We start from the raw sequence: 24,251 nt of genomic DNA on the forward strand, positions 1-24,251 counted from the left end.
AGGTTGCATATATATAAATCATAAATATCTTTCCAGAGAGTTGAAGCAGTCAATGCATGAGAATATATATTTCGATACTTCCAACTCCAAAATCACGTTCTTTATTTCTCAGAAGTATTTTTTTTTTTTGAAAAAAAAGAATTTCAAAAAAAAAAAAAAAATCTCAGAAGTATATTTACGCTACTAATTACTTTGCACTTCTATCAAAGGTTCAACATTTATCTGATCAGATGCTTGTAAGATATAATATTTATAACTGTTTTTATCCAACGCTGCAATCTTCTTTGATTTTGAGTTATCATGTGTGTGTGTGTTTGCAGGAAAAGGAGACGAAATTATTAAAGAGGATGATCAATATTTCTGATATGGTTTGATTGGAAATGGAAATGCTCTATCTTCATTTCTTCTTACTTCTTACTTCCGATTTCTTATTAATTAACAAAATCAAATAAAATAATGTATTAATTGAAAGCATAGTAAAAATATGAATTATTTTCAGAAAAAAGGAATGAAAAACGTAAAACTAATTACGAAAGTTACATATTATATATTTTGTTTACCTATTATATATTTTGATGATATACAGGATTTGGTGTAATGAAAGTGATGCTGATAAATGAACTGATAAATCAATGTTCTAAACCTCCCGAGCCATCATCTTTTCAACCACGTCCATTTGAGTTCGAGGATCGTTCACCGCGTCCTCTATTTCCAGAGAAATTCTGAGAAACATGTTGTTGTTGCTGCTCTGATAACATAAAATAGAAAGTATAATGTTCAGTATATTCATGTACGTGATAGTGTTTATATACAACCAGGAGATCCTAACCCTTAGGAGATTAGTACTAAGGATAATTGCAACATAAATAGGTATCTTTAATCTTTATCGCTAAGGTACTCCTTATCTCTATAGCGTACGTATGTCGGTATGTGTTAGATCGCCCCAAAAAACGTCAATTGATCAGTAACAAATCATCTCATGTTTTAAGACAGTGATTGGAACGTTGTTAGTAACTTTTAACGTTAACAGTCATTAGATGCAAGTCATTTATGTAATAACGTTGACAGTCATATTAGGTCATATATGATCATAGTTTAAATATTTCATGAACATAGGTAAAGATATTTATTTGTGTATACATGCGCCACTATATACACAAAGAGCTATCACGAAGATTGATTTTCCTACCATTTCATCCAAGCAGATCCTAAAGACGATCATGGATTAAACAAAAGAAAAAAGAAAGACAAGATGGTTTTCAATTTTAATCTTAAGGTAAAAATTGTATTCAAATTTTAGCAAAAAAAAAGAAGAAGATATTTTCATTTTCATTCTTATTAATTAACAAAATCAAATAAAATAATGTTTAACTGAAAGCATAGCAAAAAATGAATTACTTTCAAAAAAAAAAAGGAAAGAAAAACGTAAAACTAATTACGAAAGTTACCTATTATATATTTTGTTTACCTATTATATATTTTGTTTTTTAACTGATACAATATAAAGGATTTGGTGTAATGAAAGTGACGCTGATAAATCAAATGTTCTAAACCCCCTGAGCCATCATCCATATCTGCAACCTCAGCTGTCTATGAAGCCTCTGTATAACTCCGCGGCTCTATCTACGTGGCAGCTATCCATGGTTCCCGTGCTGCTAGCTACGTCAGGAAACACGGCCGCTGCCACGTGTCAGAACCTGGGGAGCGCCTTGCAGTTGATATACGCGTGGCGTTGGCGTTTCTTGATAAGCGGTTTTGCGTCGTCCGTTACTGACGTGGTGGCAGCCGGTGGTGGTTGAGGCGTAGGAACGTCTCGGTTGGGGTGCTGCTGCAGCTGAACTCGTAGTTAAGCTGGATGGAGACTGGCGAGATGAAGGAGGATCGCTCATAGTCGTGGTCAGAGGGACGGCACGTGATGCGGGAGTGGGAAGTTGATACAGCGTCGTTCAGAGACTTTCGTAAGGGTCTTGCCATGTTTTGCGAGTGGTGGCCGTGTGGGTCGAGAGTAGCGAGGAGTTTGTGACGTGAGGCGTCTGGGACCTTCTGGATGGTTAAGAGGATTAGTTTCGCAAGGCTTGAGAGTTGAGAGCTTCTTGGTCGTGACTGTTGAACATACCTCCATCTCGTCGTGTGTTTGCATATGAGAAAGAGAGGGTTTGGCTTATGGTTTGAGGGGCGGGGTTTGAAAAGTGTTTTAAAGAGCATTTGTCAGAAAAGTGTTGAACATACCTCTTGGTCGTGAATGAGCAAACGAGCAGCACCTAGGTCAAAGCAGGCTGTGGCTGCAAGTTTCTTGTAACCAAATCATCATTCATAGTATGACATTTACCATTTAGCAAAAAAATAAAAAGAAAATAAAAGTCTTTTAAGGAATATTTCTAGCTCACGGAGATTAAAAGAGACGAGAATAATATCTGGAAATTATACCAAAGAGACACAAAGGGATTATTGTTACAATGAGGTGATTAAACCGACAAAATATAACATAGATATTTGTTCATAAATATATATTAACATAGAACTTTTACCGTTTATGATTCAATTCGTACGGATTATAGATGATTAGCTTTTAGTTTATAAGAAAATAAGAATGTATAAGAAACATAATATTAATGTTTCTATTATTATGAGATAGTGCCAACAGTTCAGTAGTCTATAAATGTAACTAAAACCAAATCTTATACTATCTACTAGAATGTACATGATGATGACACAAGTTTCATCTACACAAAAATTGTATCTAAACACATTTAAACAGTTTGGTAGTCTATAGATGTAATTACTACAGATTATATTTTGATTAGTTTCTAATTATATAATTTTATCTACAAACACATTCAATTTGTTAAAATATACATATCATCATTTTTAAAAAATTAATATTAATATTTAAAATTTTTATTATCAAAACTCGGCTAAAAATTTATGATCGTTTTCCAAATTATTTTTTGCCTTTAGTTTAATAGTTAACCAAATAAATTTTAATCTATACTATTAAAATAGAAACACTAAATCTACTTACAAAAAACTATAGTTGGACTATAACATTCTTTAACTTATTATTATTTTCATATATTTAACTTACTAGATTTAAACCATATCCCAATATTTCAATATAGGTGAAACCGGGTTGGACCATCTTGACATTGAACAGTTAAAATAGATAAAAATATCTAGATTAAGAAATTGAGAAAAAATTACAATTTCACTCTTTTTTTTTTTTTGTCATTTTTACAATTTCACTTTGTATGAATAAAACATGTGTTAAGTCAAAAAAAAAAGAATAAAACATGTGTTTTAGTTTTGATTCATATGATTTGAGTTCGTTATCCACGCTAAATTGGTTTAAGTATCCTATTTGACTATTCATTTTTTTTCTTAATTGGACTTTGACTTTATTTTTAATGAATATATATTGTGTAGACCGACATCTATATATTAAAAAAACTGTCACATAAAAGACATGAATGTGAAGTTGTCAAAAAGAAAATAAAAGACATGAATGTGATTGACAATTATGCAACTACCATATGGAAAAAGTCAATTAAAATTCTGCAAGAGCTTTTTCATGCTAGACTCTTTAATTGACAAGGTCATAAAGAGCTCTAGTTTATACCCAATCCGTTTCAATTTTTTTTTTCACACATATTAAAAAACATTAATATTTTTACTATGCTTTTAACATATACATTATTCTATTTGATTTTTAATTAATAAGATAAAAATAAGAATAAAAATAAAAATTATCAAATATAAATCTATATTTAATAATAAAACAAACTTTAAAATCCACAATGACACTTAAAATAAAACGGAGAGAGTACTTGTTCGGTTGTAGAAACCGAAACATAATCGAATTGGATACTGCCTAACAATGTTGCTTACTCAATATGAAAAGTAGTATACTCAACTAGCCTTGGTGATGAGCCTAATTCATTGGTCACTGCCAAATAATGTTGCTTACTTAATATGAATTGATGAAACAGCTGAAGTTCTACCTGAGGTGCGTGGATAACCACTTTCTAAGCAAACGCCGTGTGGATCCTCTTTCACCAACAAGGCCAGAACATTGTGTGAACTCCATGCATGTACCAGTTTGCTTCCAGAATCCACTAAAGTAATTTCAAAATATGGCATCAAATCCACCAGCCCCAGGAACAGTAGCAAATAAAACCCTTTCAGCATTCATTGTAGAATTCAAAAGTTGATTTTGGGATTCAGGTTCTATCTGCAGACTTGACATCACACCAGTCTGTCTACTTGACGTCGGAAGCTATCTCCGTGGGCAAAACAAAGATTCCGTAAACCGGATCAAGCTCGTATATATTACCCTAACAACAAAGAAGGTGAACATCATAGTAGACTCTGCGATTTCCACTTACATATGTAGTTAGCAGTCAAATAAATTTTGTTCTCTACTGATTAATTAGAAATAAAATTTGAAAGTACTGTAAAGCAAGATGCTTAAGATTTAAGGACATTTACCTAGGTTAACCCAAAATATATATATATATATATATATATATATATATATATATATATCTATACTATTATTTATGAAGTGATTTTGCTGATTTGTCATGTTCTCCATAATTTTAGGTGATTTTGCATATTTGTCATGTTTTATTAGGTTTTAGCAAAATCATTGATTTATTACTTATTTTTAGCTAAATCACTAATTTATTAATTTTAAAATACCCTTAATAAATCTTATAAATATTAAAAACGAATTTAGTTTTAATAATATTAAATTATATGTTATATTAAAATTTATTTAATTTTCCTTATTTTCATATATTTTTAGGTTTTGACTTTAGCTAGGTTATTGATTTATTATTAGTTTCTAACTGATTCGCTATTTTTTTAATTTAAACAATAACTGTAATGAATTTTATATATAATTAAAAACAAATTTTATTTAACATATAAAATTATATTAAATATTAAATATTAAATAATTGATTCTAAAATAATAAAATAAAATTATCAAAAAAAATTAAAATAGATAATTCTTATATATATTGTGTTGCTATCTAAAAATAATTTTTTATTATAAAGGTTAAAAAATTAAGATGCAAAAATATTATAATTAACTTTTAGTCAAGAAAATACATGTATACAAAGATATTTTCTAAACTATTTCTAAGATATGAGTGTTTTTAAAAAATAACACAATAATAAGTATATATTTTTATAAAAAATATTTGACATATATAAATACTTTGATGTTCGATTTAATCATTTGAAAACATAAAGAATAACTTATTATGCTGGTTTTTAGATTAATAAGACATACATTAATAAGTATTGATAAAAAGATTATGTCCGCATGGGTGGGTAAAACACATTCCTAACTAAAATAAATCAAAATTTCATTTGTAGTTGCCGAACATTAAATTATTTTTTGATCTTGAAAATCACAAAACATTATCACAACAATATACTAAAACCAAAATATTAAATCTTATACAAATAATCTATAAAAGAAATAGGAAACTTAGTAAAAATATAAAGAAACATAAAACAAGGATAAAATATTGAATAATATAAAATAATTTAAGTATAATCTAAACAAATAAAGATGTATGTTCTATAAGTTATTGGTTTTTTTTTGTATCTCACAGTTTCTTAAATCTAATTTGTTAATAATATATATAAGCTTATTAGTCATTGTTATTTTTGTTGATGTTTTTTTTAGCCGTGATTGTTTCTAATATTTTATTGATGGTGAGATCTGTTTCATTTACAGCTATAATAAGTGTTTAATTTCAAATTCAAATTTCTCCTAATCATAAATTGGTTGTTAGTAGTGATAAATTTTGTATCCAAAATATACACTTATAAATGCAAAGATAAAAAAGGAATAGAATTTAATGCATAATGGTCAATACAAATACTGAAATTAAATAATTTACTCAAAATTTGTATCAAATTTAATAATTTACATTTAAACTACAAAATAACACTAAAATAAAATTAATCCGCACAAGGTGCGGGTAATCATCTAGTATATATATATTGACCATGTGAATTATGTGGGTGATACATAAAATCACACTGCAATGATACTGATTACTTTGTCCCACTATATAATGATTGATTAGTATAGTGTAACACATTTCCTACGTATTTGACCGTGAAACATTAGTAATACATTTTCTTAACATTAGTAATACATATGTTCTATGTTTATAAAACTCTACTATTGTTGATTGGTTATAAGTTATCCCTTTTACATTCTACCTGGATGATATATACGATGAACCATAAGCAATACTTATTATCAACTTTACAGAAACTTTAGTGTTGTCCACCAATTACATATTTTTTAGAGAGAAATCTAGATAATATATATAAAAGATATATATATATATATATATATATATATATAACATGAACCATAGTTACTAATTATCTATACTATTAAAAGAGAATCATTTTAAAAATCTACTCTATTTTTTAAATCCATATATAACTATTTATTATTATTTTATCCTACCATTAATTACTCTAACCATACAATTTCGAATATTTTAAATGATTTCTATTATTACTCCTCATTTGAGTACACCATATATTATGCTCAATATATACTTAAAATATTTAGACATTAATTATAAAAACGAGTTAGCATATATCATAGAATATTTATACCATGCCATTTTACATTATATAAGTCTAAATATTTACAATAAAAATTTGATAAACACTTTAGTAAACCATCTGTTAAATAAAAATTATATATACTACGTTTAATTATTTTATAAAATTATTTATAATAGCAATTTGTTATTAAGATAAGTTTAAAAATTATTAAAACCCTACAAATCTTTTTTTGATTTTTTTCAACAAAAAGAAAATAATTCTACAAACTATTAAATTAACCAAAAATCTCTCAAGTAAATCATAAGTTTCACTAAATCAACAAATGTAACTCCTATTAAAACCACACAAAATATAACGAGAGAACTAGGTTTGGGCATTCGGGTCTTCGGGTCAGGTATAAATGGTTCCTTTGGAATCTATTTTCTTCGGGTCCTAGACATTTGAACCTGACTTAGGTGTTTTAAAAAATTGGTTTGAGTTCAAATCAATTCTTTTTGGATCCAGTTCAAGTCAATAATTCAAATATCTGTAAAATATATGTAAATTTCTATATAACGCGTCGGATTGACTTTGTATTTAGGACAAAATATCTAAATTAAGCTGAAACACGAAAACCCCCAAAAATCAAATGAATACCTGCAAATATTCAGATACTCAAACCTAAAATTTTACTCGATATTTTACCCAATGAACCAAAAATATCCAAAGTTTTATCTGAGTACCCAAAATTTATTTTTAAAAATTTGAAATTTTATCTTAAACCCAAAACTATAACCGAAAACGTGAAACTGGAACTTAAAAAATATTTGTAATACTGAAAACATATCTAAAACACCCAAATATACATAACACACAGAAAAGTATTTCGGGTACTTGGGATACCCGAACTTGAACAGATACCCGTGGGTCCAAAAAAATCCAATAGGTACTTTGCCTCCATCCCAGATCAAAACATGTATTTTGTGTTGGTTTCTAAGTATTTTTTTAGGGTCAGATAAAAAGCGCATGTCTAAAAAAAAAAGAAAAAGTTACATGAGATGAATAAAAAAACTCAAATAAATTTATTCATAAATTATATAATTTTAAACAATTTTCTGTCTTCAATATAATATGACGTTTTAATAGAAAGTTGCTTGTGGGGTTTAATATAAACAATAATTAGTCATGAGCACACATATTTGGTGGTAATGTGTATGTAGAGAGCTCACCGGTCATCTTGGAGACAATCTTAGAGACTCTTGTCTTGACAAAGGACACATATCCCACGTCTGCGTTTTATCACAATAACTTGAAACTGAATTTGTTCTCCACGTTATATGAGAGTGCATGTTGTTTTAGTACTTTACATTCGAACTAAAAATAATAAAAATCTCATTACACTTTTAAAAACAAAACGTAACTGTTCAATTACATTTTTAATTAAGTTGTAGTTAGTGATATATAGTTAGATATTCTTCTGCAACAAAGTAATGTTAAAAAAAAAAATTCAGCATTATAAAATCAAAATTTACTTGAAAACCATAGGTTTATTGAGAAAGAGAATATCATAAGAAAGTTGAGAAAGGGAGAAATATATAGAATTGGTGAGAGCATGAGGGTGGGCAGCCGCGCGCATGGCCTGCACCAGTAGTGGCTCGTTCATTTTCGGAAGAGCCACGACACCGGCTTGGTGTGAAAATGAGATCTGTATATCTGATTATTTAAGTCAACTGCAGAGAATTGTTTTTGTTTATGGTTGGTCATTAGACATGGAGGTTTTGACCATTTTGTAGGAATCTGAGGAAGAAATTCAATTTGTCGTGAGAACTTCCATTTAGATTAATCGTGAATTTATTTTAATATGTTAGTTATATAGTTTAAATACGGGTGATGCAACCAAAAAATAACTCCGCGTCTTAGTGGTTAGAGGCCTTCCTGAAGTTGATTTTAATCAGTAGCATGTAGCTATAGCACCCACTAAACATCATATACAAATTAAAGGAAATCGAACCAAGCTGCCCACTTAGGCTCCCACTACAAGTATTAATGAATCCTAGATAAAACCTCCCAGTGGCTATTCGGTGCTGTAAACACAATGAAAGCGATTTTCTCTAAATTTGACTGATTAATTGGGTTTCTAGTAGGATTTTGATCCTGATAGACTAATTAAAGTTTTTGTCCTTGTGCAAAAGACAAAGCTGAAACCGATCACAAGTTTTAGTGGCTTTCTGAGTAGTTAATTTGTTGCTAATGATTTGCTTTCTAAAGAAAGTTTAACCCTTTCATAAACATAGTAATCTCAAATCATAAACAACATACTAGTCTCAATAAAACAGCAGTTTACTAATAATAGGTACTTTATTAAAAAAAAAAAAAAAAAAAAAAAGAGAAACCTCTCAAGCTTCATCAGTCGTAAGCCTCTCAATAGCTTCATTGATGAGGACATCCAAACGGTGGAGTAGAACAGTCCTCTGCACTTGATTGACACCTTCAAGCTGGACCAAAGCAATAGCTCTGTGGAGAGAGACAATTGTAGCCTCAGCTTCAGCTTGATGGTTAACAAATCGGTTCATGACCTCAACAAAACTGGAAAACAAAAAAGATGTAAACTTTGATAAGAAATTAAGTGAAATCAGATGAAAGATGGAAACTTTGATAAAAAAAAAGTGAGTCAGGTGAGGTTACCTTGGTCGACCATACGTAAAAGGCACCCCATTCTGGCGGTAGCAGATCACAGCCGTTTCTGCACCGAGATCGTCTGCCAAGTGTTGAACATGAGCCGTAATGAAACGAGTGTACTGACCAAAAGCTGCGTTGTTCATGTTTGAGAGAGGGCGAGAGACAGAAATGGGGAAGAAGAAAAGAGTGGTCTTTGCTTTGCTTTAGAAACTAGTCGCTGTGAGTATTTGCGTTGAGATTATTATGTAAATTTAGACAGGGGAGAGAGGGAGAGAGAGAGAGAGAGACGGTTAATGCTCTCAAGCTCGAGGGCCTTAAGAAATTGGGCCTGTTTAATGGGCCCATTATGATAGTAGTCTAAAATTAGGTCATTATGCAAAAGAGAATTGGGAAACGGAAGCGGAAGCGAGAGGTCGAGTTCGAGAGGGAGAGAGAGATGTCTTATTACTCGAGGAGGTGATCTCTCTATCTCTAGGGTTTGATTTCGTTGTTCTTGATTTGGTTCTTAGGCAGAGCAATTGAATTTAATTAGTTATCTGTTGCGCTGGGTTTGGATCCTAGAATCTGACTAGCTTAGGGTTTTGTTTCTTTCGTTGTTGATTTTGCCTCTCACCTGACTTGTTTGTTCTTTTACAGAACCACACGCAGCTCTGTAAAACAAAGGCTCCAGTATATACAAGTTATCCAAGATTTGGTACGACACTCCTCGATCGATGAGAAAGAACAAAACACACAACTTTTGTTCTTATTCTTACAATCTGTGTCTTTGTGTGTTCTTGCAGCAGGAGGAGATCAAGTTGTTACAGATTTCAAACGAGTACTATTTCTTTCCCTTACTATATTTTTTTTTTTCTTCTTGCGGTGAACTTACTGAAACCATTATTATTTTTCCAGGAAACTGAATGGTGTGGGTCTAGACGATCTGAGCTACACCGAGCTGGCTTCGCTTAAAAGTATGTTAAACGAGGGCATCCCCAATCTGGAAGAACACACGGATAAGGTTTGGTTTTTTTTTTTCCCCTTCCCCCAATCATCATCTTGGTTTGATTCCTCCCTTCCTTCCTTTTGTTTCAGGCATTCGAGGAGTTATCAGTCAAGCAGGTAAAGATCTCATGGATCTTGATTTCAAAGTTTTAACTCTTTTTTTTTTTTTTGTGTGTAATATATCGACTTTGAACACACCCCCTCCATTATTTCAGGTTGTTGAGTGCGATGTTATGGGATGGGATTGGCTTAACCAAAAAGAGAAAGATGACCTGGCCTACCAATCTCTTCAGGCTAAGAGAAGAAGAGAATTAAGGAACAAGGCTAGAGAACTCCGCCTCAGGTAAGTAGCCTACTTAGGCTATGCTCATTTGTTTTTCTTTTTTAATTTTATTTTGCTTTAAGAACATGAAATCTTCTTCTTATTCTTCTGGATACAGCCCTCCTCAAAAAAGCCAACAGCAGTATAGCTACAACCCTGAAAGACTGGTGAGTATATGCCCCCAATATAGTCTCACCTCAATGTCCCTCTGTCGCCTCACATTAATTTGTCTTTTGTCTGTTCTTGCAGATGTTAGACATCGACTCTTTGAAGATCGAGAAAGAGAGACTACGTCTTTTAAACCAGTATGTGAGAATTTTTTTTTTTTTTTTTTTTTAATAAAGTGTTTCTGCTGTGTCTCTCTTATTCAATTGTTGTTGGGGTTTTGGTGCTCATTGCAGGAGAATGATTGGTAAAGAGCTCGACGGTATGGGTTACTTTGAAGCGTTGGTGTTTAAAGCTGAGGTACTGCAAGGTTTGATGAATGCCACGAGGAAGATAGAACGTGCATGGCTGGTCAACAAGGTAACATATATTATTTTATCAACTCCACTCTGTTTTTTTTTTCTATTCTTGAATTGCTTAAAGGGAAACTATCTCTCCTTCTTCTCCTGACAAATGACAAATTTTTTTTCTTCTTTTTCACCAAGGAGCCAATCTCCCCGGGGACAGATATGATGGTGACTTTATAGGTGGGCAGGTTCTTTGGCTCGGTGACATTAAGAGAGAGTGAGATGGAATCGTTTTTTCTCTTTTTTTTTTAAAATAAAAAGAGTCTTTGTGAGACTATCTACTTGAAAGATAATTTTATTGTTTTCCTGACTTTGTGTTTTGTCTCTCTCTGGTTATATATATATGGTTAAGCTAAAGACTGACTCGATATGGTTTTGCTATATTCTGTCTAAATTCCATGTTAGACCCCTGTTTTCATTTGAGTCGTTAATCAAAATGAAAATAAACTGTAAACAAGTATCATCTACGTCTCATAAAAGAATATCTCCCCCACACGCTGACGCACAATTTCTCACCACTATAGGCTCTAAAAGCTTTTTAAGGCTTCTTCTACCTCTTGGTTTTGGGTTTGGGTGTGGGGGCCTCTGATGAAGCAGATTATCCCAGCATATCGCCAGATATCATCACCTACAATAACAAGCCACACAGTGAGAAAAGAGAGCAAAAGAAGTTATTCCCTCGAGGGCATGTAAACCCCACCCAAGACCAACATTCTTGTCAGAATCATGATTTTCTTCCAGATTTTATGAAAGATATTACGAGCCAAAAGAGCAGAGTATGAGAATATGTAAACTGAGCACTAATCACAGTAAGACATGGCATATTTTGAAATGTACACACTTTTTAACTTCTTAAAAGCTCAAATTTTATTCCCTGCCAAGAATCTTATAGTCCGTACTCAAAGCAGCTTTACTGAGTTCACCATCTCTTTCTGCCGTCAATCTTGCAAACCATATTCAAGTACTTCAGTAGTCCACTTACCTGCCTACGAAGACAAATTAGAATTCAAACAGAAGAGAGATGCCAAATAATATTTCAAGTCTCGCTACTACCTTTGTTCCACAAGTCTCCAGTAGATATCCGATGAGATAAGTACACTCTATCCTTGTAAGGTTGTTTTTGGAATGTAAACCTTCCAAAATATAGGGATACGTCTTTGCTACAGAATATGCCTGGATAATCTGCTTCATCAGTTCACGCATTTTTTCTCTAACTTTTTCAATGTTGTGCCCCAAATGCACCAAGGACAGACTTAAATATAAAGACAATGGAGCACCCTTTCTCTTTTTTTTTCTAAACGACAAGAGAAAAGGAAATGGATTATAATTAATAAACTGGCCAACACCAATGGAAAACAGATGAATATCAGATGGCTAGCATTCTCCGCTAAACAAGGCAGAAAAATGGCAGCTTCTGCTTCTGTCAAGTAGTATTCCTCATCCTTATGTTGAAAAGTTCTGAAAACATCATGGTTAGCTTGAGCAGAATGATTCTGAAACTTTCAAATAATTCATAAAGCTATGACCCAGATTAAAAAATTTCCTTGGTCCGCCACTGATTATACATTTTCCATCAAATTAAAACTAATGCTGCTAAACCTCTGTTCTCTTTGATGACAGTTAAATTTACCTTAATATTTTTTGTTTTGATGCTTTCTGCATGTAACACTCCTAAATTATTTTTTTTGATGCTTTCTAGCAGTTGCAGTTTCACTTCTTGAATCCTCGTTTTCTTTACATTAATGGCGACAGTTTGTCTGAGAACCTCAAGTGATGCGTTGCTAGTGAACGACCCGAGAGGATTGGAGCTTTGCAGACATCAACAACAGTGGATCTACCGAACCCATAGTTAACAACACTGAGAACTACTAGATCATAAACAAGTCTAGGATGATATAAAAAAGACAGAGATAATGGAGATGCAAAGGTTCTAAACTTGTTCGTGAATCCGATAATTGAATTTGTTGATCAACATAAACAACAATTTTAGTAGAAGAGAGAGATATAGAAAGATAATTGATCAATACTAACTGTTAAAATGTGTTGGAGGCAATGGTAAGGCTAGTAATCAATAGCCATGAAAAAAAAAAAAATTCTAGATGCAGAAGGAAAGTGAAAGACGATGTTAGTGAACATGAAACAAGAGAACACGAGAGAGAGACTCAATGTAACCAAACGACATATTTGTAGTTTGTTTAAGTTGAGGGGGTTTTTAGACAATTTACAAGCAGAAAGTATCTCATATGCTCAAAGTATCTCTAGGTTTAAATAGACAAGTTAAAAGTATGCGAGAATGTAAAATTTTCATGTTCTTAAGCTTCCAGTTAGCCGAGATCAAGAGACCATTTTGTAGTGCCAAACTCTCAAATTTTGAATGTGTAAATAAATATGGTTTGGTGCAATCAAGTGTAACTTTTTTCTTCTACATTTGACATCCATTTTGATATATTTCAATAACTAATAAATAAAATTTTATGGAAAAATGATGCGTGAATAGAGAGTGAATGGTAAAGTGATTTGTGGACAAAGAAGTAGTGGCAGCTAAACGAATTCTAAGTGGATGAATTATAGATGGATGATTTGTAGACGGATCAGTTATAGATATATCTTTTCAGATTTTATAAACGTAAATTAATAATTTAAGAATCAATTAGAATGTAAAAATTATGTCATGGACAATATATAGTGGATAATATGAGTTTGAGAAATGAAATGGGTTGATGAGATGTGGAAGGATAATTGTGGATAGATAAATTGTGGATGAAGAAGTTATGAATGGTTGATTTGGGCATATAAATTGATGTAGATGTGGAGAGTGGTTGACATATTTTTGATATAGTTTGTATTTACTTACTAAGCTAATAAATATTTTCACATTTTATACAAAAAATAATCAAAAATAGGAAAAAAACTAAGAAAGAGTTCTCAAATGAAAACCCGTGAAAACATTTTAATTCAGTAATTACACTAAATTAAAATCTTATATTTTAAGATCTACAACCTCAATATGAGAAATTTACCATTGGAAGAAATGCTCTTGGACTTCTTGAAGTACCTTCTAATGGAGTTAGGGGGGTGTATTGGACTGTGGATTTTAAGGAGTTGTGGAGTGTTTTAATTTTGGTGGGATTTAGGTAAATTTTGAAGTTATTTGAGTGATTTTAGTTAAAGTTTTAAAATAAAAACAAAATCGATAGGTGATTTGATAAACAATTTTCTAAAAATTTCAGAGTTATTTTGGTGATTTGCTTACTAGTCTTACTATCAATGCATTATTTTTGCAACATATATCATGTAAGTAAACTCGTAACTCATATATATCACATGACTCATATTGCAAGATTTTAAGTTACTTGTAAAAGCTTAAAATCCTAAACAACTAACTTCAAAATCCTCATGACACTTTGACTCCTCTGCAACTGAGATCTTCTTCATCACCGGTCGTTTCATGTATTGCGTCCCCCGAGAAGCTATCGCAGAAGTTCTCCAAAACACTTCTTTTGTGTGAACAAAATTCAGCCTTTTGTTGATGTCTGATACAATGGAAGTGAACAACTCAACCTTCGGAAGGTATTCTTTCATAACCCAAACATGTTAACCATGTTTAGTGTTCTCATTAAACATTGCTTGGCCTCGATCCCACTGAACATGTTTAGCCATTACTACTCCATACTCCATACTCCATAACACGTAGGGCTTGAACTCGTTACAAACTCCAGCTGAGAGATTAGTGGTATAACCAAAGCACCTAAGAGAATTCACCAACTCAGAATCTATCACATTGTACTTTTTACTTTGAAACACCCATTCTTTGTTACCATTTTCCTCTGTGACTTGAATCTCAGAGATGAGGCAAGCCGCAATTCTCTTAGTTGCACCCAACCAAATATGTTGTTGTGTCTGATCATCTCTAAGCTGATCATCTCTAAGCTGATCATTCCTTTGAAATTTCCCGGAATCTGAAAAAGGTTTCATGTATGGCTCGAGTCTTACGCTTACTTCAACTACTTTTCCATCAAGTCTCCATAAGCATTGATGGTTTATAACCAAACATACCACTTCCAGCACATAAGTTGTTTATCTACTTCTCCACTGCAGTTTTGGATCGCTTACAGTCTCTTTTTACCTTCACATGGTGAAGAGCTCTTGATGGAACATGAGATGGAGATTCATCTACTAAGAAAAGGGGTCCAAGTTCCTATCTCTCCAATTTTATCTCAGATGTTATACCATGAATCACAGAACAATTCGATTCCTTTGGTCTTCATTCATCCTCAACATAAGAACCTTATGAATCTTTCTGAACATGCACGTTCAGCATCTTCACACTCTCAGCAGTGATTCCCAAATAAGAATCTGGTTTCCTCATCTGCTCAAGCAGAAGCTCATGACGTAGTTCTTGAGAGCCTAAACAAAAACAAGCTGAGTGGCTTTATTCTCCATCATGTAACAGACTTCGCTATCAAATTCCTCTTCTGAGAAATTTCACAACCCTTCAAATCAAACATGACAGAAAGTATGAGAACCTGTTGTGAACTGCAGGAAATTGCAGGCCATCTTTATCTCTCTCTCTCTCTATTTACTCTGTTTTGTGTTCTTGTTCAAGAAAAGAGAAAACATTTTTGGACTTTTGAAAGCTTAGAGTGAAGTGGTGGAGAAACTGATTTTTTCACTCTTACATTACACAACACTGGCCATTACATATTTATACAGAGAACAGAACACTCTCGATCGTTCTCCATATAGCCTTATTATTAACTTAGACTTAGGACTCAGGAGTACTCTCCATATGTAGCCCACACTTTTTGACTTTCACTTAGACTACTGCAACAAGCAACTTAAAGACTAACAAAGACTTTTATCTTACCAAAATAACAGCTTGACTTGTTACTTTTTTTCCCACTTTTATGTTTTGTGGTTTGAGAACAAATAGGCATTATTCAACAGATCCTTTTATCGAGTGCTATCAAGTTATTGATAGAGGTATGGGTTAACTAATAAAGGAAGAAGCTTTATGGGGGTTGAGCCGATCTCCATATTGATGAAGTGTTCAGAGGTTTGAATTTTTTTTGTATCTGCCAATGGAGCAGAGAGACAGAGCTGCAAGCCTGCAAGTCATACTTTGAACTGTCGTCTCGAGGGTTACATAGATACAAAGTAGCCGTCAGTTGTCTTTTGTATTTCTTATTCATCCCTAGATATATGTCTTTTTATTTTTATTTTGAAGTCTCTCCAAATAACACATGTAGAGGTAGGAGTTTCAGAGCGACAATTTTTAACTAGAATGAATACAAAGTATTCCAAAATCACATTCTTAACTTTTTCTTTCAAAATAATGTTTATCTTTCAATAACAGTGGATTTGATATAAGTTTTGTAAATGATTGATTGAATAACAGGAGATTTGCAAGTGTTTGTAGTGATTTTCTATAAATTACATGTTCAATAACAGGTGATTTGAAAAGAATTTTTGAAATCCTTAGTTGAATAACATGGGATTTTAAAACAACTCCAAAACCTTTTAAAATCATAGTTTCAATACATCCCCTTAGTGTTTATAATGCGAAAGTATTTATGGTATTGTACATTCTGATCCTTTGAAAACTGGAGCCTAACATGGGTTTTATATAGAATCTAACAAAACCATAAGTTTTTAGTTTAATCATATCACCAGAGAGACATAACACAAAGAGCCAGAAAAAAACATTATCTAAGTACATAGTCACAAGCCTCTCTTATTAAACAAAACGATTTTCATCTCTTTAATGTTGGCACGAGCCAAGAACCTGCCACCTAAAGCCACGATCATATCTGTCCCAGGGAGATTAGTTCCTTGGTGAACAAAAAAAAGAAATAGTGAGGGAAAAAAGGAAAGATAGTTGTACAATTCAGAAAAGAAAAAACAGAGCTGATAAAATAATATATATTTTTTACCTTGTTGACCGTCGGCCTTGGACGTTTTGTCTTTTCCATCTCTTCGGCACGTTTTATCTTCATCATCCCTTCGACTTTCATTATAGCACCCGATATCTCAAAGCTAAACACAGTCAGTTCCAAGTAACCCATACCATCAAGCTCTTTACCAATCATTCTCCTGCAATTAGCACCTCCCAACAATGAAAAAGACAGAAGCAGCAAAAAAAAAAAGTTTAAAAGAAAATTCTCACATACTGGTTGAAAACACGTAGTCTCTCTTTCTCGATCTTTAGAGAGTCGATGTCTGTCTTCTGCAAGAACAAACAAAACGCAATTAATGTGAGGCGACAGAGGGACATTGAGGTGAAAATATGTGGGGGGGCATATACTCACCAGTCTTTCAGGGTCATTGCTACGCCAAGGTTGGGTTTCTGGAGGGCTGAATCCAGAAGAAGAATATGTATAAGAAGAGGTGAACAATGGGTGCATCATAAAACCAACTAGCCTCTAATTTTATTTTAATTTTACCTGAGGCGGAATTCTCTAGCCTTGTTCCTCAAAGCTCTTCTTCTCCCTGCTAGAAGGGATTGGTAGGCCAAATCTTCTTTCTCTAGTCTTCGAATCCAGTCCATTCCCCCCATAAGATCGTACTCAACAATCTGAAATGGAGGAGGTTAAAATCGATATATTATACAAAAAGGGTTAAAACTTTTGAACTCAAGATGATATCTTTACCTGCTTGACTGTTAAATCCTCGTGTGCCTGGAACAAAAGGAAGGAAGGGTTATTATATAAACAAGGGTAATCAAACCAAGATGATTGGAGAGGGTGCAAAGAAAAAAAAACCCCCCAACCTGATCTGTTTGTTTGTCCACGATGCGGAAGCCCTCATCCAACATACTTCTAAGTGAGGCTAGCTCGGTGGAGCTCATATCGTCGAGACCGACACCATTCAGTTTCCTGGAATGATAATAATAGTTGTTTCCATAAGGTCAAGAAATGCATAGGGAAAAAGGATAGAGTCATACTCATTGGTAATCTGTAACAACTTGATCTCGTCTTGCTGCAAAGAACACAAAAGATAGATTGTAAGAATGAATACGAAATTTCTGTTTTTTTATTCTTTTTTATTCTCATAGAGTGCATTACCAATTCTTCGATAACTTGTATACACTGGAGCCTTAGTTTTTCAGATCTGCGTGTAGTTCTGTACAAGAACAAATAAGTCCGATTCAAAAGCTCTACCTGAGAACCAAATCAACAAGAACGAAACAAAACCCTAAGCTAAGCTAATCAGATTCTAGAATCCAAACCCAGCAATAGATAACTACTTCAGATCAACAACAACGAAACCAAACCCTAAGCTAGAGAAATATCATGAGAGATTACCTGGACATTTTGCTCTCTGGTCTCGCGTCCGTTTCCCAAACAATTTCCTTATCCTGGTTTGTCTTTACGATCCCCTTTAGCTTTCCCGTAATGCCCTAACTATCTCTTAAACCTTTTTCTTTTTTTCTTTTTTTCCTCACTTCTCCGTCAAGAAAAGAAATGAAAAAAAAACAATATTAGAAGATTATTTTGTTGAACTGAATTAAACAATTCATTAATTAAATATCTATAGATTTTTAGATATACTATTAACACACGTCCTCGTACATTATAAATAACATTGAACCTATTTCATTAAGCTTCATATTTTATTATAGTGCATCGTTATTGTTTTCTTAGTATATAATCATATATATCCTATATAATATTAATAATTTCCTGGTACATTATGTTATTAAACATATTTCATTTGATTATTTATCATACTCAATATCATAGTGTATATACGTATATAGTTTAGAAACTATATATTCTTATAATTTTTAAATTTATAAGTTTGTAAGCTCTATTCACTATTCTGAGATGAATTATTAAAAGGACATTTTATTGTAAATTTTTAGAATACTAAAATTATGAAATTACATTATTCTCGACCAAAATATTTTATCTCTATATATGTAATATGTATTTCAGTTCTTTGAATATTTATCATATATTCAATACAAACCAAAATTCTATATCTTAAAATGCAAATTTCTTTCAAAATTATTTAGATAAATTAAATAATTGAAAAAATAAAATATATAAACCAGCAAAAATTAAGTAGACTGGATTATTTCATTTACATTGCCAAAATAATGGTTATATCATTTATTTAAGTATCATAATAATTCAGTAATAGACATTACATTATATATATAAACACTACACATTTAAAATAACTACATAGTACAATAAATATAATAATAAAATAATTATAAAAAATGTTCAAAGTATATGTTATCTAAAGAAAAATACTTAACACTAATTGTAAATAAAAAATCTAAACAGATTATAGTATAAATCAAATTATTAACAAGATAAACTACATAAAACAATTATAAAAATGTTTGACATTAGTTGTGAAAAAAAATTAAATCGCTTATAATATGAACCAAATTATTAATAAGATAAATTACACAAAACAATTATAATAAAGCTTATTACGCTATATAAAAAGAGTAATATGATCAAGACATATTTATATTTCTTAATTCTTTTATATCTATCATTTTCTCTAACAAAATTTTGTACAATTTCATAATTTCATATCAAAATTTTGTACAAAATCATAATCAAAATCATGAACTTTAAAATTTGGATTAAATGGTGATAAATTATAAAACTAGAACAATTTAAATCAAATTGGATTATATATTGGTTATCCATCCCTTCAATGAGTTAGTATCGAGTTTTAGTGATTTTTGCAAGTATTAAATATAGATATTTTCAAAAATCTAAACTGAATTGTCGGATCGCCGGATTAACCGGTTTGATTGTCGGTCTAGGTCAGATTTAAAATCACTTATACAAAATATTTTAAATATACAAAATTCTTACAAAGTAAAAAAAAATATTTGTTAAGTTATTAATGAATTTTTTCATCATAAAATATCTCACGCTTGAAAAACGATAATCAAGATCTAGTTTTCGTTAAATCAATTGAAAACTACAATCTAACATAAATTTAGATAGTTTTTCATATGAAAAATTGGATTCTAACAAACCATACCAAGACTTGAATCTAAAACATTACCATTATGGAGATGTTATCAATTGTTTTAGCAATGGATTATCTGGTGTATAGAAAATACATATTATAAAATGTGAATTTGTCCTTCGAATATATATTTATTGTATTGCGCGAAAATTCAATGAAGTTAGTGTTTATAATGCGAAAGTATTTAGGGTATTGTCATTTTGATCCTTTGAAAACTGGAGCCTAACCTAGGTTTTATATAGAATCTAGCAAAACCATAATTCTTTAGTTTAATCATATCACCAGAGAGACATAACACAAAGAGCCAGAAAAAAACAATAAAAATTATCCAAGTACATAGTCACAAGACTCTTTTATTAAACAACATCCTCTTTTTGGAGAACCCCTTTTTGGGGTTCACCTTTTCAATTTTTAATTATTAAATTTTTTTATTTTTCTTTTTGATTTTTCTTTTTAAAAAAAAAAAAAATAGACCAATCGTGGGCCGCCACGATACGTGGGGCCCATACTACAGTGATGAATCTCAGGAGAGAAGGGTTCACCGGGAAAAACTTTGCAAGAGAGAGGTTCACAAGATTTGCTTATTTTAATATTTTTTTTTTGGGAAATGTGTGAACCCTTCTTAAGAGTTCTCAATGAAAATGCTCTAAAGTCACGATCATATCTGTCCTCGGGAGATTGGTCGTTCCTTGATGAACAAGAAAAAGAAATAGTCAGGGAAAAGGACAGATATAGTTGATGACAAAAAAAAAAAAAAGGACAGATATAGTTTTGAAATTCAAAAAAAGAAAAGAAAAAAAGACAGAGGATAAAATAATATTCTTTTACCTTGTTGACCGTCGTCCTAGCTTGGACGTTTTGCCTTCTCCATCTCTTCAGCATGTTTTATATCTTTCATCGCTCCAACTTTTATCTCAGCAGTCGATATCTCTGAGCTCAACACACACAGCTCATAGTAACTCATACCGTCAAGCTCTTTACCAATCATTCTCCTGCAATTAGCACCTCCCAACAATGAAAAAGACAGAAGCAGCGAAAAAGAAAAAGTTGAAAAGAAAATTCTCACATACTCGTTTAAAAGACGTAGTCTCTCTTTCTCGATCTCTAGAGTTTCCTGCAAGAACAGACAAAACGCAATTAATGTGAGGCGACAGAGGGACATTGAGGTGAGACTATGGGGGAGCATATACTCACCAGTCTTTCAGGGTCAGGGTCATTGCTACGCCAAGGTTGGGTTTCTGGAGGGCTGAATCCAGAAGAAGAATATGTGTAAGAAGAGGTGAACAATTGGAGGCATCATAAAAACAACTAGCCTCTTTCTTTTTTTTTACCTGAGGCGGAATTCTCTAGCCTTCTTCCTCAAAGCTCCTCTTCTCCTCGCTAGAAGGGATTGGTAGGCCAAATCTTCTTTGTCTATTCTATCAATCCAGTCCTTTCCCCCCATAAGATCGTCCTCAAAAATCTGAAATGGAGGGGGTCAAAATCGATATATCACACAAAAGGGTTAAAACTTTGAACTCAAGATGATATCTTTACCCGCTTGACTGCTACTTTGTCGTATGCCTGAAACAAAAGGAAGGAAGGAAGGGTTATTATTAAACAAGAGTAGTCAAACCAATATGAATTGGAGAAAACAAAAGCCCCAAACATTTTCTATTTCTTCTGTCACAATGCGGAAGCCCTCATCCAACATACTTCTAAGTGAGGCCAGCTCGGTGAAGCTCATATCATCGAAACCAACACCATTCAGTTTCCTGGAATGATAAAAATAATAATTGTTTCCATAAGGACAAGAAATGCATAGCGAAAAAGGATAGAGTCAAAACTCTGCTGTCGACTGAAAACATTGGTGCCCAAAACAAAACCAAAAAAAAAAAGGATAGAGTCATACTCATTGGTAATCTGTAACAACTTGATCTCCTCTTGCTGCAAGAAGACACAGGAAATACTCTGTAAGAATAATAATTTACAAAAAAAAGTTGTTTTTCTTTTCTCAAAATGAACATCGAGTGCGTACCAAACTTTGGATGTCTTGTAGATACTGGAGCCTTCGTTTTTCCGAGCTGCGTGTAGTTCTGTACATGAACAAATAAGTCAGATTCAAAAGCTCTACCTGAGAACCAAATCAACAAGAACGAAACAAAACCCTAAGCTAGAGAAACATCATGAAAGATTACCTGGACATTTTGCTCTCTGGTCTCGCGCGTCCGTTTCCCAAACAGTTTCCTTATCCTGTTTTGTCTTTACGATCCCCTTTCGCTTTCCCGTAATGCCCTAACTACCTATCAAACCTTTTTTTGTTTTGCTTCACTTCTCCGTCAAGAAAAGAAATGACAATATTAGAAGAAAAGCCCATTAGGACAGTTACAATGAAAGGCCAATAGTTGGAGGATTTGGACATCTCTCTCGCCTTGTTTTTCATAACCAATAGAGTAAGTGTGTATGGTGAGAGATGATCATTCTCCTAAGATGAAACTTGCAGAAGATATTCTCTGATTAATTGCGTAAAAGTTACATTTGTTTATGCAAATGAAGAAAAATGACAAGCAGGTGAATAGCAAAATTTATATATTGTATATAGAAGTTTTTTATTCTTTATCTTAGAATTTAAGTAGCATTTTTTCTTCTCGATTGTTTTTAGCATGATTTTTTTTTCTTTTCAAGATTACAAAGAAATTATCTTAAAGTAGCACACAAATGTTTATTTTAATTATTCACTAGATTTTGACCCGCGCTTTTAAAGCGCAGGATTATTTTGTAACAGTCCAAATTTATATGATATAAATTTATATTTTTGATTGTGTATCTACATTTAAACTTTACAAATGAAGCGTTATATTTAGTGTTTTAAAATCAAACATGGACCCTAACCGGGACCATGGTTAAACCAGTAACCACTATGATGTAATTCAGTTTAGTTTGCAAGCAAAGCCTCGTTATTTTAAAATCATATATAACTTGCAAAACCCGCTAAAACGTGTGAGGCAGCTATCTGTTAAACCAACATGTGATCCAATATATAATCCAATTTGAGTTAAATTGTTATATTTAAAGTATTCTAATATATTTATTAATGTTTAAACGAATTGTGGATATATGTGATTCTCCGATTTTTACAAAAATTTAGCTATATAGATATTTCTTCAAACTAATTTTTTTATCTTGTTGTAATGGATCAATATTTGAGAGGATGTATACTAAAAAGATGAAGATATTTGAGCATCAATGTATACGTCTATTACAATTTAGTAATTTATGTTTGATAAAAATATAATCGTTTATATATATACATACTTTTGTTGTTCACATGTAATTATAATTTTTGATGCTTTTTGGTTATTTCAAATTTAGAAGTTAATTTCATCATTTTAAACATTTAAATATTTATTGATTTTAATTTTGTATTATATTTATATTATATTTAATTTCTATTTTGTTACAATTGGATATATATATATATCTATTTTATTAAAACAGAAACATTCTGTTGGACCTAACATTTATTTTGTAAGTTTTTAAATTAAATACACATTTATACTTTATAGTTAAATTTATATTAAATCACTAATGTTCCTTTCTTTATACTACTATCCATGTTTCCAAACAATATACTTATTTCTTTATACTACTATCAATGTTTCCAAACAATATATTTTATACTACTATTAATGTTTCCAAACAATACAATAATTAATCTTAGTTATTTTATATCTATCATTTTCTCTTTAAAATTTTGTAGAAACGTTATAATTTCATAAATTGCAAAATAATGAACTTTAAAATTTGGATTATAAAACTACAAAATATGAAACTATTTCAATTTAAATCCAATTAGATTACATATCGGTCATCCATCAGTTCAATCGGTTAGTCTCGGGTTTTAGTGATTTTTTTAAAATAAATATTTTAAAAACCTAAATTGAATTGTCAGATCTCCGGATTAACTGGTATAATCACAATCGGGTTGAATTTAAAAACACTGATTTAAATGCAAAAATATTTTAAATACACACTCTTTAAAAATTACCAAAATATTTGTTAAGTTATTAGTGAAATTTTTCATCGTAAAATATTCCGCGCTTCCAAAGCGCGGATCAAAATCTAGTGATTAGTTAAAACAACATAAGACTCAACTAATACTCAACTAGCGGAATTTTACTAAAATC

General features: G+C 31.7%; 4 protein-coding genes and 1 pseudogene across 5 annotated transcripts; 1 reads left to right on the top strand and 4 right to left on the bottom strand.

Moving 5' to 3' along the window:
- Positions 1 to 1,547: 1,547 nt before the first annotated feature.
- On the bottom strand, positions 1,548 to 2,246 carry LOC130511541 (uncharacterized; annotated as a pseudogene).
- Positions 2,247 to 8,920: 6,674 nt separating this feature from the next.
- On the bottom strand, positions 8,921 to 9,511 carry LOC130511880 (uncharacterized). Its single transcript, XM_057009686.1, has 2 exons — positions 9,271 to 9,511; positions 8,921 to 9,171 (listed from the first exon to the last, which is right to left on the bottom strand). Exons 1-2 carry the CDS (start codon positions 9,405 to 9,407, stop codon positions 8,982 to 8,984), a joined length of 327 nt encoding a protein of 108 aa, XP_056865666.1. The 5' UTR covers positions 9,408 to 9,511; the 3' UTR covers positions 8,921 to 8,981.
- An 81-nt stretch (positions 9,512 to 9,592) lies between these two features.
- LOC108833358 (uncharacterized) lies at positions 9,593 to 11,439 on the top strand. Its single transcript, XM_057009685.1, has 10 exons — positions 9,593 to 9,720; positions 9,901 to 9,958; positions 10,047 to 10,081; positions 10,159 to 10,264; positions 10,339 to 10,365; positions 10,464 to 10,591; positions 10,689 to 10,737; positions 10,820 to 10,875; positions 10,972 to 11,095; positions 11,221 to 11,439. Exons 1-10 carry the CDS (start codon positions 9,638 to 9,640, stop codon positions 11,260 to 11,262), a joined length of 708 nt encoding a protein of 235 aa, XP_056865665.1. The 5' UTR covers positions 9,593 to 9,637; the 3' UTR covers positions 11,263 to 11,439.
- A 5,191-nt stretch (positions 11,440 to 16,630) lies between these two features.
- Positions 16,631 to 18,536, bottom strand: LOC108834431 (uncharacterized). 2 transcript variants are annotated; one of them, XM_018607764.2, is made up of 10 exons: positions 18,387 to 18,536; positions 18,147 to 18,204; positions 18,026 to 18,060; positions 17,852 to 17,957; positions 17,733 to 17,759; positions 17,526 to 17,656; positions 17,391 to 17,436; positions 17,253 to 17,308; positions 17,016 to 17,175; positions 16,631 to 16,913 (listed from the first exon to the last, which is right to left on the bottom strand). In XM_018607764.2, the coding sequence occupies exons 1-10, from the start codon at positions 18,392 to 18,394 to the stop codon at positions 16,887 to 16,889; spliced, it is 654 nt and encodes a 217-aa protein (XP_018463266.1). In that variant the 5' UTR covers positions 18,395 to 18,536; the 3' UTR covers positions 16,631 to 16,886. The 2 variants fall into 2 exon arrangements, with proteins under 2 accessions (XP_018463266.1, XP_018463268.1); XM_018607766.2 differs by having other exon boundaries at positions 18,147 to 18,242; positions 18,387 to 18,503.
- A 1,765-nt stretch (positions 18,537 to 20,301) lies between these two features.
- Positions 20,302 to 22,408, bottom strand: LOC108829627 (uncharacterized). Its single transcript, XM_018603246.2, has 10 exons — positions 22,263 to 22,408; positions 22,103 to 22,160; positions 21,977 to 22,011; positions 21,734 to 21,839; positions 21,622 to 21,648; positions 21,417 to 21,547; positions 21,280 to 21,331; positions 21,156 to 21,199; positions 20,914 to 21,077; positions 20,302 to 20,773 (listed from the first exon to the last, which is right to left on the bottom strand). Exons 1-9 carry the CDS (start codon positions 22,268 to 22,270, stop codon positions 20,930 to 20,932), a joined length of 609 nt encoding a protein of 202 aa, XP_018458748.2. The 5' UTR covers positions 22,271 to 22,408; the 3' UTR covers positions 20,302 to 20,773; positions 20,914 to 20,929.
- Positions 22,409 to 24,251: the final 1,843 nt, after the last annotated feature.

Source organism: Raphanus sativus, chromosome 4 (assembly GCF_000801105.2).
Source record: "Raphanus sativus cultivar WK10039 chromosome 4, ASM80110v3, whole genome shotgun sequence".
NCBI lineage: Eukaryota > Viridiplantae > Streptophyta > Magnoliopsida > Brassicales > Brassicaceae > Raphanus > Raphanus sativus.